Source organism: Propithecus coquereli, unplaced genomic scaffold (assembly GCF_000956105.1).
Source record: "Propithecus coquereli isolate 6110/MARCELLA unplaced genomic scaffold, Pcoq_1.0 Scaffold153, whole genome shotgun sequence".
Lineage (NCBI taxonomy): Eukaryota > Metazoa > Chordata > Mammalia > Primates > Indriidae > Propithecus > Propithecus coquereli.
In genome coordinates, this window is record NW_012139747.1 from 7,213,445 (window position 1) to 7,229,108 (window position 15,664).

Below are 15,664 nucleotides of genomic sequence, written 5' to 3' on the forward strand. Positions count from 1 at the left end.
CCGGCTGAGGCTCCGGGAAACAACACCACGAGGATCCACGCAGTCCCGGCGTCAAACCCAGCCCAGCTGGCCTTTCCTGTCTCTGTCTGTAAGTGAGGGGTGCACATGAGGCCACCCCCAGAGAGCGCCAGGAAGGAGACCAGAGGGCACATGGATGTGGCCGTGCTTTGACAGCCCTGCCACGCTGGGCATTCCTTCCCCAGGCTCGGGGCCTGTCCTGCCTCACTGCCTCGGAGCCATCCCACTGCCACTCAAGATAGCTCCATGCATTGAGCACTTACTGCATGCCAGGCACCGTTCTGCAGACGCCCTTGCTAAAGTCCACCCACCGCCCCAGGAGGCAGTGACAGCTGCTGTTTACGGGTGGCTCAGGTCACTCCGCCTCAATGCCAACAGTAGACTAGGAGAGCAAAGCTTCCACGTACCGAGGGCTCACTGCGTGCGAGGCACCGCGCCATGCCTTTGGTAAACACTGGTTTACCTGCGCATCACAGCGACCCTGTTTGGAAACGAAAACTGAGGCACAGAGAGGTTTGGCAACTTCTTCTCGTCCGTGTGCGCACATCTAGCAAGGGATGAAGCTGTGGGGGTCTGACCCCAGGGCCCTAGTCAGTAACAGCCAGCGTTTACTGAGCACTTACTATGTGCAGGGGCCAGTTTGAGTCCTTTACTGTTATTGTGTCTTTAGCTCCTCACACACTCTGGTAGCTTGTACCGGAGGACACGAAAGGACAGACACTCAGAGCAAGTGCTCTGCAGGCACTTTCACATCCTCTCTGGTCGGAGCTGCTTGTAGTGTGCCCACTCTCTGGAAGGAGAGACTGAGGCATGGAGGCTTAAGCCGGACACTAGCCCAGGGTGGTGCAGAAGGATGTAGTTGAGGCAGCCCAGAGGTCACGTCTCTTATTTCCAACCAGGGCTCCTCCCGACCTTCTCCCACGCCTGAAAACACTCTGAGAAGGCAGTTAGGGGCCACCTGTGGTCCCTGGAGCCTGACACTCAATAGGGGTCAGAGGAGAGAGGGGGAGGGGGGAGGGGGGACCTGCCCCAGGAGCCCTCAGGGCCCAGCCACCCTCATCTCCCCACCCCTTTCCCGGAGTGGAGAGTGTTAGACTCCTGGACTCATTAGTAGATGTCGTGACAAGTTCAAGTTCCTGGAACCACTCATTAAAAGTGTTCCTGGGGCAGCTCACACCCTGCGTGCGGCTGCCCAGGCCTCACGGAACATTCATGAGCCAGGCAGGTGGGTGGGGTGCGGGGAGCTGCACCGGGCACAGGAGCCCCGTGGCCTCCCCCAGCCCGAGGAGGACAGACACGTGGTTCTGGGAAAAGAAGCTGACTCACTGTGTGACCTTGGGCAGCTCCTTCCTCTCTGTGGGCCTCAGTCTCTCCATCTGTCCAAGGGATTCCCTCAGCTCCCAGCACGGAATGGGGGCAGGGGAGCCTCTGAAGCCCCACGCCAGGCTCCTTCACCTCCCCCTTCTCCTGACAGCCCCTCCCTCACCTTTACAGGCTGGTGCCAACAGGAGGCCTTTCTCTGCTGGAATTGTCCCTGCCTGGAGGCACTGGGGTGGGATGTGCCAGGGGACCAGGAGTCAGTCTCCTGGGAAGGGCTGCTGTGAGGACCAAGGATGATCCCGTACTGTTTCTTGTACACCTGCCACGTTCCTACCCCAGGACCTTTGCACTTGCTGTTTTCTCTGCCTAGAATGCTCTTCCTCTACAGATGTCTTGGGGCTTGCTCTTTCACCTCCTTCAGGTCTCTGCTAAAGTGTCCCCTGGTTATGTGTTCCCATGCCCTCTTTCCGATGAAACCTTCCTGACTCTGAAATGGTACCCCCCATCCCCTCCTCCCTGCCCCTCTGCTCTGGTTTTGTTCTCCATGGCACTTATCCTCACGTGACAGACTATAGATTTTACTCGTTTAGCCAGTTGTTTTTTAGGTTTTTTTTATTTTTCTGTTTTATGTCTCCCCCTCTAGAATGTCAGCTCCACAAGTGTAAGGACTTTTAACTGCTGGGTTCACTGCCATCTCCCCTGGGATAGTAGCTGGTGCCTAGTAAGTGCTCAGTTAATACCTTTGTATTGGCTATAGTAGTCACTTGTGGAGAGTGCCCAGCACACATGGAACCCTGAGGAAATATCCGTTTCGATTCCACATCCATTCAGGACATGTTTATTAAGCACCTAGTGTGTGCCTGGTATTGGGGTACACTGGTGAGCAAGAGGGATGAGGTCCCTACTTGCACTTACTATTTGCAGGGTACTTTACTGTTTGCAAAGCTCTTGGTTTCCCTGGCTCCTGGCCACGGCCCCATGAGATAGGTGGGCCGTGGGACAGACAAGGGAAGTGCCTCGCTTCCTCTCATAGAGCAAGTTCTCGGCCAAACCCGGATCCGTTCTGGGTCATCCAAGCCCGCATCCTGTGCTCCCACTGCTTCTTGGGTGCTGGGGGTGTGACCCCCTTGACATTTCCAATTCTCTACTACTTACCATCATCCCACCCCCACCCTGGGCCACCCTGCCCCAGGCATCCCCGGAGCCGCACCGCTGGGGAAGCAGGGAGTGTTGGGGAAGCTGGCCCTGCCCCTAGCCTGGCCTGTGGCACTTCTAAGCCCCATGTGACAAGGAGCGTCCGCTGTCTGCATCCCTCACTTCTCATGCCCCGGGGATCTGGGATTCTGGCCAAGAATAAGAATGACAAGAGAACCCTCGCTGAGGTTTTCTCTGAGGAAGCATTATCTCATTTAATCCTCCCAGCAGCCCCCAGGAGATGCTTTGTTCCATTTTACAGGGGACCCAAGAATCCACACAGTGGAGAGAGGGAGGACACCAAGAGGATTCAGGAACAAGCCTCACCCCCATAAAGCACTTCCAGACCCCAGATCCATGGCTCATTTTAGTGCAAACAGCAATACTATTGCTAATGACGATAATCGCAAGCATCTACCAGCGCCTGCCACGTGCTAGGTGTACCCCAAGTACTTTGGGTATACGAACCAATCTTCACACCATTCTTATGAGGTAGGTACTGTCAGTGTTCTCATTTTACAGAGGAGGGAGCTGAGGCACAGAAAGGCTAAGTAACTTGCCCAAGGTCACACAGCCAGGGAGCGGGAGAGTAAGTCTGCCAACCAGGAGGCCAGTGCTAGAGTTCACGCTCTCACGGTGCTGTCCCTCCCCACCCGCACCCCACAGAAAGTCATTCTGGGGACACACCAGCCTGGCGGAGGCAGGCCCATTTTGCAGAGTAGGCAAGCCAAGGTCCGGGGTCGCAGGCTCCACAGGAAGAAAAATGACAGGAGCAGGAAACGAAGTCGGGTGTTCCAGAGTGACGTCCGGTTTAGTGGGGTGAGACGGTCCTCTTAGAACACGCCTCAGCCCCCCCAAGCTCCCCAATAGGAGGTGGGAGCTGGGCCTCCGGCAGGGCTCCCCCAGGCCTAACAGCCCATGGTCCCAGACACTGGCAGAGCAGGCCTCGCTTCCCAGTAAACCACCTACACCTCTGTTTCTGGACTCGGCCACCAGGGCTTTTGCTGACTGGTTCCAGCCCTTTCCAGAGAAGGCCGAGGGGGCTACAGTGGGCACGAAAGTGTTAAAAGAAGCAAGAAGAATTTTCCTTCACTCCGCCCCTCATCCTCAGGCCCCCAGAGCCAGCTTTCAACTTGTCAAGAGAGAGAGGTGCAGGCAGTATGGGAAGGTGAGGGGACGAGGGGACGAACAAGGGCTTCCACTGTCATTTCCCCAGGGGACCGGCAGCGCCATCCAACTCTGAGAGGGCCTGGGGGCCAGGAGAGCTTTTGTCACACCTGGAGCGCCCTGCCAGGCTGCATGCCCACAGGCAAGCACTCCCCTCTCTGGCCTCAGTTTCCTCATCATCAAAATGGGACCCTTTTGCTGAGAAGGGTTGTCAGGAGATCAAAGGAACTAATGCATTTAGGGCAGGATTCTCAGCCTTGGCACCGTTGGCAGTTGGGGCCTGAGAATTCTCTGTTGTGGGGGTCCCACAGCATCCCTGGCCCCTAGCTGCCATAGCACCCCACCCCAGTTGTGACAATCCAATTGCCTCCAGACTTTGCCAAATGCCGCCTGGGAGCAAATTTGCTTGAGCACCACTGATGTAAAGCATCTCCTTAGAGCCCGAGACACAGCGGGTGCTCTGTCCATGAAGGTGGTCAAAGTTTCTTGAGCTCTTTACAAGCATCAGCTGTTATTATCATACCTATTTTACAGATGAAACTGAGGCACAAAGAGGTTAAGAAGCTGGCCCAAGGTCACACAGTTGGTTAAAAAGCCAAGATTTGAACCCAAGCAGCTGAGCCCAAGCTCTTACCCACCCTACTTGACCTAATTAACTACTATGTTAGTTCTTCTCTCCATAACATCCAAGCTTCAGAGAGCTCTCTGAGCCTTCCCCACTCCTGCTCCAGTGTCTGAATGACACGTCTCTCCTCTGGGAAGCCTTCCTTGATGTCCTCTGCTCCATCGAACACAATCGCTCCCTTCCCCTTGGCCTCCACTGAACCAGGAAGGAGTATGGGTTCTCAACAAGGCAGACCTGGGCTCAGACGCCAGCCCCACTACTCATTTGTTGGCTCTGAGATGCTAGGCTAGTGGCTTCAGCTCCGAGTCTTGACCTCCTCATCTGAAAAATGGGTCCTCACCCTGGGTCAGACAGCGTGGCTGAGAACACAGACTCTGGAGCCAGAATGCTGAGGTTTGAGTCTCACCTCCGCTGCTTCCCAGCCGTGGGAGCTTCGGCAGGTGGCTGAACCACTCAGTGCCTCGATTTCTTCACCTGCACACCTGCCCCACGAGCTGCGATGAGTATAAATGAGCTAACGAGCATACCTCGAGCGCTTAGAACCATGCCTGGCACCTGGCAGGTGCTAGAGAGGCATTGGCTGTGGTCCTCATGAGGTCTCTTGGGGGACAGAGAAGACAGCATGAAGAAGGCATGTGGCCCAGGACATCAACAAGCTTGAGTTCACTTCCTGCAACCTCCCGGGGACCAGCACTTGCCCATGGGGATGCTTAATACAGTTGACATCAAATCCCCCTCTCAGCCCAGACTGCTGATGAGGTCCCCTGAAGGGGACTAGAGCAAAAGTTGGGGGGAGGGACCCCCCAGGCTGGCTGGCAGGGTTGGGGCGTGGGGGCCTCCCTGGCCTTCTCTGATGTCTTTTTCTGGCTGGGGCTCGCTGCTCTGTTCTGTGTGTGGGCCCCACCCCCCATCACCAAGGCTCATCTCCACTGGCCACCCTTCCTCATATGAATTTCAGGGACAAGTAGACAGAGAGCCTGGTGTCCCTATTTTGCAAATAATAGGCACAGCAGCAATCCTTTATTGAGCACCTACTATGTGTCAGGTGCTTTCAAGTCTTCCCAGTAGGTGAGTTTCATTTTGCCCACTTTGCAGAGGGGGAAATTGAGGCTCGGGGAGGGAACTGACTTGCCAGGAGGCGATGTGAGTCTGCGTGGCTCTTCCCCAAGGCCCTGGTGCCTCTCGGCTGGAGAGAGCCGTTTGGGCACATACGTGTGATTTGTTCCAGGCCCCGGCCAGCTATGGCCCTAGCTAGGGTGCTGACTTTGTGTCTTCAAGGTCTGGGGGTGTCAGAAAATCCTGCTCATCAGTGCAGAGGGCACTGTCCTGTTGAGTTGGGTCAGGAAACATGATCTTGCTCCCCACCGCACCACCAGGAATCCCGCCGGCCTATTTACACACCTGGCAGGAGCTCCGGGGAAAGTGGAAAGTTGGCCGGGCCTCAGAGGAACTGCTCTGAGGCCAGCGGGTCTGCATGCTGCTTGGGGGATGGGGCGACAGGTCAAACCTGGTGGCGAAAGCATGTAGGGGACACAGATGAGGGATCTGGGACCACCTGGCTGGGAGAGGCTGGCACAGTCCCTCCGTATCCCCTCTGGGCCTCAGTCTTCTCAGCTCAAAAAAGAAAAGGCTGGAAATGCTGATTGCTGCTCAAACGTTCCACAAATCAGGAAGCAGCTGGGGTTTAGAAAAGTATGCGTGTTCTAAAGTCAGAAGCTGGGTTCAAATCCAAATTCACTTATTCGATGCTTGCTTATTGAGCACCTACTGTGTGCCAGACACTGATCTGAGTTCCAGGGCTGCCACAGAAATAATGACAGATATGGGCCCTGCCCTTACGCTGCGCATAGCCTAGTGGGAGAGGCAGGTGCTGAACAAAGGAATGACACTTTCAGAACAGGATGAATGCCACAAAGGAAACAAAACAGGGAGCTGTTTTAGAGAGTGATTCGTGGGGTGAGGAGAGCAAGTGTGCTTAAGAAGGGGTTCATCAAGGAGGACTCCTAGGAGGAGGCGCCATTGGCGCTAAGGCCTAAGCCATGGACCCAGCCATGGAAGATCAGGCACAAGAGCATTCCAGGGGAACAGCAAGTGCAAAGGCCCTGAGACAGGAGCAAGCTTGGCAGGTTTGAAGAAACAAAAGAAGGCCTGTGAGGCTGGAGCATAGTGAGAAAGGAGAAAAGTATGGGAGATTGCAATAATCGTGTTTTCTAGTTTCTGCCAAGAAAGAGGAAAGGATAGCTCCATTTTCTCAGATGGGGAAACAGGTTCAGAGAGGTGAAGGCTTTCTCAATCATGCAGCTCTTTCAGGCAGAGGCCAGAGATGAACTCATACCCAAGTAAGTCCAAAGCTTGGACTTTTTTTTTTTACCAAACCAGGCTTTGCATCCAGGGAGCAAGAGGCCTCCAGGATGGGAGACATCTGTGAATGACGGGCAATTGGTACATTGGAATTCAGAGGCAGACATAAGGCTAAACTCCCCAAACCCCTCCTGGGAGAACCTGGTGGGGTGGTTCTGCCATGTGTTCATTTCCTATCATTGCTGTAACGAATTACCCCAAATGCAATGGCTTTTAACAACACAAATGTATTCTTTTACAGTTTTGGAGGTCAGAAGTCTGAAATCACTTTGACTGGGCTAAGGTCAACATGGCAGAGCTGGTTCCTCCTGGAAGCTGCAGGAGAGAATCCGTTCCTTGCCTGTCCCAGCTGCCGGGGGCCTCCTGCATTCCTTGGCTCGTGGCCGCATATCCCATTGCTTTTTCTCCCTCCGCTCCCGTCGTCAAATCACCTGCTGACTCTGACTCCTCCTGCATCCTGATTAGAAAGAGCCTCGCGATGACACTGGGTCCACCTGGATAATGCTCACTGCTCCTCCCATCTCAAGCCCCTTCAGTGGATCACGTCCACAAAGCCCCTCTTTCCATGCAAGTTACACGCACAGATTCAGCAGATTAAGACACCGGACATCTCTGGTGCGTCACTGTTCAGCTGACCACATGCCGGAGACTTCCTTTGCTTAATAGCCGGCCAAGCACCATGGCGGGAAGAAGGCCATCTGGATACAGAGGAGGAAACCGAGGCCCTGGGGCTGGCAGCCAACCTCACGGATCCCCAGACAAGGCACTGACCCCAGCTACAAGTCCAATACTTCTTGAGGCGTAAAAGCTCAATTCCAGAAGACTTGAGGTTACTGCCTTTCTAATTCTTTTTTCCTTCACATCCTTTCCAAAACAAAGTCTCAGTTTGGTACTGGCTTGTCTTTAATGCCTCACTTAATGATTTTCCTCCCTTTGCGACAAAGAGAGGGCAGGTCTCAGGCCCTGGGCTTCAAGTAGGTAGCCGTGCGCAGTCGGAATTAACCATTAAATATTTATTTATTACTAGTTTTCTTCTATTCATCATTCATGATCCTGGTTTTCCGTACATGGTACCAACATAAAATCTCCTTTTCAGTCATTGTATTTAAGGTTTTTAAAAAGGGGGAGGGCCGGGCGCGGTGGCTCACGCCTGTAATCCTAGCACTCTGGGAGTGAAGAGGTTATAAAACCTCTTCAGAGACGGGCGGATTGTTTGAGCTCAGGAGTTCGAAACCAGCCTGAGCAAGAGCGAGACCCCGTCTCTACTAAAAATAGAAAGAAATGAATCGGACAACTAAAAATATATAGAAACCAGCCTGAGCAAGAGCGAGACCCCGTCTCTACTAAAAATACAAAGAAATTAATCGGACAACTAAAAGTACATAGAAAAAATTAGCCGGGCATGGTGGCGCATGCCTGTAGTCCCAGCTACTAGGGAGGCTGAGGCAGGAGGATCGCTTGAGCCCAGGAGTTTGAGGTTGCTGTGAGCTAGGTTGACACCATGACACTCTAGCCCGGGCAACACAGTGAGATTCTGTCTCAAAAATAAATAAATAAATAAAAGGGGGGAGAGGGCAGTATGGTATTAATGTAAAAACATTAGGTAAATAATAGGAATGTAATTAAGTAAATAATACCAAGTGGTGAGCAGACCTTGCAAAAGTTAAGTGGGTGGTGTCTGGATGATGGAAATCAAACCAGATGCCACCCCAGTTTGGGGTGCACATGGGCAAATTCCCTGTCTCTGCTCTCTGAGGCTCAATGAGATGTTAAAAGCACTGGGTAGTGTCTAGCCAGAGAACGAGTTCAATCCACAGGGATTGACTCGCAGGTGTTTTCTGAGAGACTTTTGTTAGGGAAAGACTTTCTGAACGCTGGCCTACTCTCTTCCAAAATCCAGGACCAAGAGAAGGGGAAGAGCGATCAAAGTAATATTTAGTAGCTGTGTGACCTCAGGAACATTACTTAACTTCTCTTTGCCTCACTTGCCACATCTGTAAAAAATGGGGACGATCATTGTTGCTACTTCTTAAGGCCGGTGTGAAGAGTAAATTAGCTACAATGTAAATAGCATATAAAAAAGCATTTGGCAAACGCAGGGGAAAATGTGTGGCTATTGCTGTTATTATAAACTCCCACTATATCCCGGACGCTGTGCCAGACTTTTGTATCTTCTCTTAATTTTCATAACAGCCCTTTGGGAGGGTGTGAGTCCTCCCCACATCATGAACGAGGAAACCGAGGCTCAGAAATTCAAAGTCTGCAACCCAGGGTCCCCTCTTTTATGGTTTCAAAGCCAAGACCCAAACCTAGGTGTACCCAGTTCTAAGGCCCATATTCTTTCCATCATTTAGCTTCTCTGAGCCTCAGTTTTCTCATCTGCAAATTGGGAGAGCTAAAATATACCTTGGGCATTGAGTAAAAAAGTACGAATTTATAGTGCAGGCATAATGTGTTATTTCATTGAGCCCAAACACAACCAGGAAGGAATGTGATATTATGGTCATATTCTAAGTGAAGAAACTGAGGCCCAGAGAAGTAAAATGACATGCCCAAAGTCACAGAGCAAGTATGTGGAATGAGAATCCAGTTCTGATGCCAAAGCCTCCAAACTGGGAGCGAAAGGACTGTTTTCCTGGTCACCCACCTGCCCATGATTAGGCAAAGGCAAGAAAGTGGGTCTCTGATCTTACAGGTGTCCTACCATCCCCTTAAAAGATTACCGCCCCAGAACAAGTCTGCGGCTAGCCCATGTGACACCTTTGTGCAACTTAGAAAAAGAGGCCGTTCCTCAAGTGGATCCAATCCTGCGCCAGGGTGCACAGCTCGGCATGTGGAATTCGGGTTGGTTCAGCCTCACTTGCCTCCTCAAGACCCCTTGTGCAGTGCACAGCCTGCACAACACTCTGTAGCAACGCTGCCTAGAATATCCCCAAACTCTTCCTCCTCAAACATCTTTAGAATCACCTATGAGCACCCACTGTTAAGAACTCATCTTGGCCAGATTGTCAGTATAGCTTAATTTGCTCTGGTGGGTACAAGATGGGAAAGGGGGCAAGACTTCTCTGCAAACATACGGGGCTGGTCCTTCTTTGCAAAGCCTGTTATAACAGCCCCATCTGTAGCCACTGGCTGTCTAAGACCACTCCCCAAACCTCCAGCCCCCAAGATGGCCATTCTTGGAAAACTTTGAGGTGGCCCCCCAGACAGCACCCTGCCTTCCTGAGCCTCCGTCACTCTTCACAGCACGGGCCAGGATCCCCGGTGGCACTGGGAATGGCAGCCACTGCATTCCAGAGCGGCAGCCCACTCCTTTTCACCCCTGCTGACAGCGTTCCTGAGCCAGGCGACATAATGTAAGAATTGTTCCTCCCAGATCCGCTTCGTGGATTGACTGCAGCCTCCCCGCAGACCGGCTCACCAGTCACCAGATGCATGAGGACCAACCCTCTCAACCACACAGACTCCCAGGACATCAGAGCAGCAGCGGCCTGGGGATGTCATCAGACTGGAAAACCAGGCCCCAACGAGGTGCTGTCCCTCACTCAACCACCCAGCAAATGGCAAACGACCAAGCATCTCCAACTTCTTTCCTGATCGGATATCTGCAACTTCACAAAAGTTTTTAGGAACCCATAGGTACGATGCAACCTGCATTGGTGGCTCCAGATTTTTCACATGGAAGAGGCTTAGAAGTGGCAATCGATGCTGGGGATGGGGGTGGACGCTGAGGACATCTGTCTTGAAGCCACATTTGCATAGCAAGCATGTTTTTAGGTTACACCACCAGCCTTTGTTTGGGGAGGCTGTCACAGGGAGTGACTGGTTAAGATTACAAGAATTGTCTTGAAGCTCTGTGTGCATAGCAAACCCACTGTGTTTGCTTTAAATGTATGTCACAGATCAACAAAACTCGCAATGTTTTCTAAGGATGCATTTTATTCATATTGTACATTAGATTGAGAGACATGTCAGTTCTTAATATCAGAGGACATAACAATGATAATTATATGAATATTGCTATATGGGGGAAGGGGCTTCGGGCATGCCAATAGCTCCAAGCAGCCAGATCTGCCTCCTGGGAGGAGGCCCTGGCTTATCAGCCACTGAAAAAGGCAGTGACAGGTAGAGCCACACAGAGGGTCCCCACGAGGGAACTGTAGGGAACGAGAAGTGGGTTTTACGGAATTATAACTAAAGAGAGCATACCGGGTACAGCCATTAGCAGTGTAGACTCTGGATTCTGACTTTGTACCTGCTGTGTGACCTTGGGCAAGTCACCTAACCTTGCTGAGTTTCCATTTCCTCCCCTGTCAAATAGGGATGCAAATAGCAGCTGCCGCCCTGGTCTTCGTGGACATTATATGGGCAACTCCTGACAGGCTCTTAGCACGGTGCTTCGCCCAGAGAAAGAGCTAAGCAGGCGACAAAATGCCTTCCTCATCAGCTTGGCACAGTCGCAGGGGGCGCACCACACGGGCACTCACTGTTCTCTCTCCCTTCCTCCGTCCACCCAGTCGTGCGCATTGGGGGACAGATGGAAGACAATTCCCTGCGAAGCTGATGAAACTTAAACTTCAGAGCCTCTCCCAAGCCCTGAATTGGAGTTTGTATTTGTAAATCGGTGTCTTTCTCTTAAAGAGACCCCCTCAAATAGGCCCTATAACGCTCGGATCTGCTCCTGGGTTCACGCCCTTGCTAGATGCCAGAACAGCAGAATCTATCCAAACCCCTGTTGCGGATAGAGACCTTGTGTGTTTCATTTCTTCTTCCCTGGAGCTCTGCCTGGGGCTCCGAGACAACCGTCGGTCAAGGCTGATCCACCCGTCCTTCCACCGCCTGTGTTCCCCAAAGCCTTGCTCGACCCCTCTCGCCAATCCCAGAAGCTAGCGCAGTGATCGCTCCATTTTACAGAGAAGAAAATTGAGACCCAAAGAAGAAAGGAGGTTGGTCCAAGGTCTGCAGTCAGCAAGTGGCCGGGATGGGCTGGTGTTTGAAAAGGTGACCTACCTCTTATTCCATCATTTAGTGCTTTTTCCCTTCCGTGTTAAGAAAGTCTGATCACTTAGATAATTCCACTAAAGAACTTGCTGTGTATTGGCTCTGAGTCTCCTCAGAACCATCTGATACCACCTCCCTACTCCCTGTGCCCAGGGAGGGCTCCTGCCTCCAGGCAGCTCCTCCTGGTCTCAGCCGATGGGTGCCGGGTCACACACCACTAAATTACACCTTCTTTTCACTTTTACTTCGGTGAACGTTGAATATCTCAGTGAGGGACGGGGAAGCAACTTCCTGGAGATAGCCTTGTCTCGCAAGCCTAGCGCTTGCTCACCATGCCCGGTGGGCTGGGGACAGGTGAGGGACCCACAGGGAACTGTAGTGCCATCTCCCTCCAGCCCCCCGCAGCCTTTGATCTCACAGGGGTCACCTTCTTCCGGAGTCTGGAAACAGCTCGGGCTCTGGATTCTGAAAAGACCGGCATTGGATTCCCTCAGTCACTTGCTGTGTGACTCTGAGCAAGTCACTTCCTCTCTCTGAGCATCGGTTTTCTCCTGTGGGAAATGGGGTAAATAATTCTCCCCCTCTGGGGGGCATCGAAAGGATTAAATAAGGTGGGTGATGCCCAAAAGGCAAAAAGCCTTGCCCTGGTAAGCACTCACGGAATCTCGGCTGTCCCCATCATGGAAGGGCCGGGTGCGGAAAAAGACCAGCCAGTGCTTATTAGGCACTTACTGTGTACCAGGCTTAGTTCTAGGAGATTTACATATAACGCCTCATTTATATTCACCACTACCCTGTGGGTTGGCACTATCATTACCCCTATTTTTACATATGAGTAAACTGAAGTTCAGAGAGGTTAAGGGACTTGCCCCAGGTCACACAGTTTAGCACTCGTTTTGTGTTCCTTGCGACTGTCAAGCGAAATGTGCAACACAGCACCAAGCACCTAGTTAGAGCTCAGAAGAGAAATCATTCCCACTTAAGCGAGAAGATCCAGGAGGCTGGGTGACACTCAGGCTCCAAGGAGCAGCGGGGAGGGGAAAGAGGAGTCCGGCGTTCACAGCCGTCCCGAGGCAAGTTCAAGCGGAGGAGAGGAGGGTCCCGGGAAGCCTGTCTAGACCGGGACCCCGGCGGCTGGCGAGAAGAGGGTCCCGCCGGGGCGGGCCGGGGGCCCACGGGCAGAGGAGCGTTACCTTGGGCGGGAGGAAGAAGACCACCGGCAGCAGCGCGAGCGGCGTGAGCAGCAGCACCAGCCGCCGCCGCACGCTCCACACCTTCTTGGCCGCCGCCGCCAGCGCCGCCATCAGCGCGATCGCCCGGCCGAGCCGGCCCCGGGTACTGCCCCGCCCGGCCCGGCGCGCGCTTAAAGCCGGGGGGAGGGTCCGGGGAGGCGACCGCGCTCGGGACCCCGCCCTCTCCCTGCTGCTCCCGACGACAGGGTGGTGCCCGCGCCCCTGGGGCGGCGGAGAGGGGCCCGGGGAAGCTGGGCAAAGTTAGCCGCAAGAGCGAGGGACGCGGGACCCCAGCCCGCCAAGGACAGCGTGGCCTTGGGTTCAAGCCTGGCGCCTTCCCGGATGCGGGGACGGGGCAACCGGCTTAACCTCTCCGGCCGCTGTTCGCCCGCCTGCCGAGAGGCCGATAACGGATGACAGTGTGAGTACTAAGGCGCTTGCTAGTGCTGCCTGGGTTCAAATCCTGGCTCTGTCCGCCACGGTGCTATCTGCGCGGCCTTGAGCAACAGCCTGAGCCTGACGGCGGAGCGACGGCGAGGTCTCTGCTAGACACGAGGGTGCTCAGGGTGTTTAGATGAGATACGGGAGCGAGGCTCGGCGCGAGCTGCTATTGCTGTTGACGGGGTTATTCTTACTTCTAAGGGGCGTGAGTCACCTGCAGGCTGGAGAGCGGAGGAGCCTCATCGTTCCCTCTGGACAAACGTGCCGGGGCGCAGTTGTGGGGTTGCATGCTGAATTTTTTAAGAAACTGTCAAACCGTTTTCCAAAGTGGTTGTACCATTTTACAATGCCATCAGCAACGTATAAATAATCCAGTTTCTCCACATCCTTGCCAGCATTTGGTGGGGTCACTATTTTGTATTTTAACCATTCTGAGAGGGGTGTAGTGATATCTCATTGTATAATTTATATCTATAATATAATTAATTTTTATTTCCCTAATGCTTGCTGACATTGAACATCTTTTCATGTGCTAATTTGCCATCCGTATATCCTTTTTGGTGATATCTCTTCCTATCGTTTACCCATTTTCTAATTGGATTATTTGGCTTTTTGCTCTCGAGTTGTAAAAATTTTTATTAGTCCTTTGTCAGATACATTATTTGCAAATATTTCTCCCAGTCTGTAGCTTTTCACCCTCTTAACAGTCTTTCACAGAGCAGACATTTTTAATTTCAATGAAGTCAAATTTATCAAATTTTCCTTTGGCTCATGCTTTTGGGGTTAAGCTATTTGCATAGCCCTAGATCCAAAAGAATTTCTTATGTTTTGTTTTTTTTCTATAAGTTTTATAGTTTTGAAACTCTGTATCCATTCCAAAATAGCCCCACTCTCTCCTCCGGCAGCCTCTGGAAATCCCATTCTACTTTCTGTCTCTATTGATCTGATTAATCTAGGTACCTCCTATAAGTGGTATCATAGAGTATCTGTTGTTTCGTGACTAGCTTGTTTCACTTAGCATAATGTCTTCAAGGTTCATCCATGTTGTAGCCTGTGTCAGGATTTCTTTCCTTTTTAAGACTGAGTAATATTCCACTGTATGTCTATACTGTATTTTGTTAACCCACTCATTTGTTGATAGACATTGGGTTGTTTCCACCTTTTGGCAGTTGTGAATAGTGCTGCTGTAACAGGGCTGTACAAATATATGTCTAAGTCCCTGCTTTCAATTCTTTGGGGCATATACCTGGAAGTGGAATTGCTGGACAATATGGTAATTCTACAGGGTTTTTTTTTGAAAAATGGCCATACTGTTTTCCACCCACGCTGTACCTTTTTCCATTCCCATCAACAGTGCACAAAGCTTCCAATTTCACCACATCCTCATCAACACTTATTTTCTGGGTGTTTTTTTTTTTTTTTTTAATAGCTACCCTAATAGGCGTGAAGAGGTATCTCACTGTGATTTTGATGTGCACTTCCCTAATGATTATCGATGTATAGCATATTTTGATGTGCTTATTGGCCACCTGTATATCTTCTTTGGAGAAATGTCTATCCAAGTCCTTTGCCCATTTTTCAATTGAGTGGTTTGTTGTTTGTATGGCTTTTTTAGTTCTTACCCCAGGTATTACATTGTATATGCGTAACTTGTCATAGTCTACTGGTATTGTCATTTTATCAATCCCAGTGAAGTGGAGAAACCTTACTTATCTCATGTCTCTTTACCTTACTCTGTTTAAAATATTATTGTTTTCATACATACATTGTTTTCATACATTTTCTTTACTTGCCTCTAGAACCACATCAGACAGTGGTGTAATTTTTGCTTCAATTGTCAAACATAATTTAGAAAATTCAAGAGGAGTGAGAGGCTATTGCATTTACCTGTATTTTTGTTCATTGTGTTCTTTCTTCCTTCCTGATGTCCCAGTATTCCTTTGTTCATCATATCCTTTCTGTCAAAGAACTTTCTTTAGTCATTCTTTCAGGATAGATCTACTGGCAACAGATTCTCTTAGTTTTCCTTCAGCTGAAAAGGTCATGATTTGCCTTTCATTCCTGAAGGATATTTTCACTGGATATAGAATTCTGGTCTTTTCTTGAAAAATGTTGTGCACCTTCTTTCTGGCCTCCATAGTCTCAGTGAGAAATCTGCTATCACTTGAATTGTTTTTTCTGTATCAGTAAGATTCATTTCTATTTTGCTGCTTTCAAGATTTTTTTTCCTTGTCTTTAGTTTTCAGAAGCTGGACTATGATATGTCTTGGTCTGGATTCCTTTGATTTATCCTGTTTGGAGTTCA

General features: G+C 51.1%; 1 protein-coding gene across 2 annotated transcripts in view; it reads right to left on the reverse strand.

Moving 5' to 3' along the window:
• SLC13A3 (solute carrier family 13 (sodium-dependent dicarboxylate transporter), member 3) overlaps positions 1–13,015 on the reverse strand; it is a 67,224-nt gene extending 54,209 nt beyond the window's left edge. For both annotated transcript variants that reach the window (XM_012640483.1, XM_012640482.1), the window contains exon 1: positions 12,880–13,015. In XM_012640483.1, the coding sequence (XP_012495937.1) occupies positions 12,880–12,990 (111 nt within the window). In that variant the 5' untranslated portion in view covers positions 12,991–13,015. The remainder of the gene's footprint in view (positions 1–12,879) is intronic.
• Positions 13,016–15,664: the final 2,649 nt, after the last annotated feature.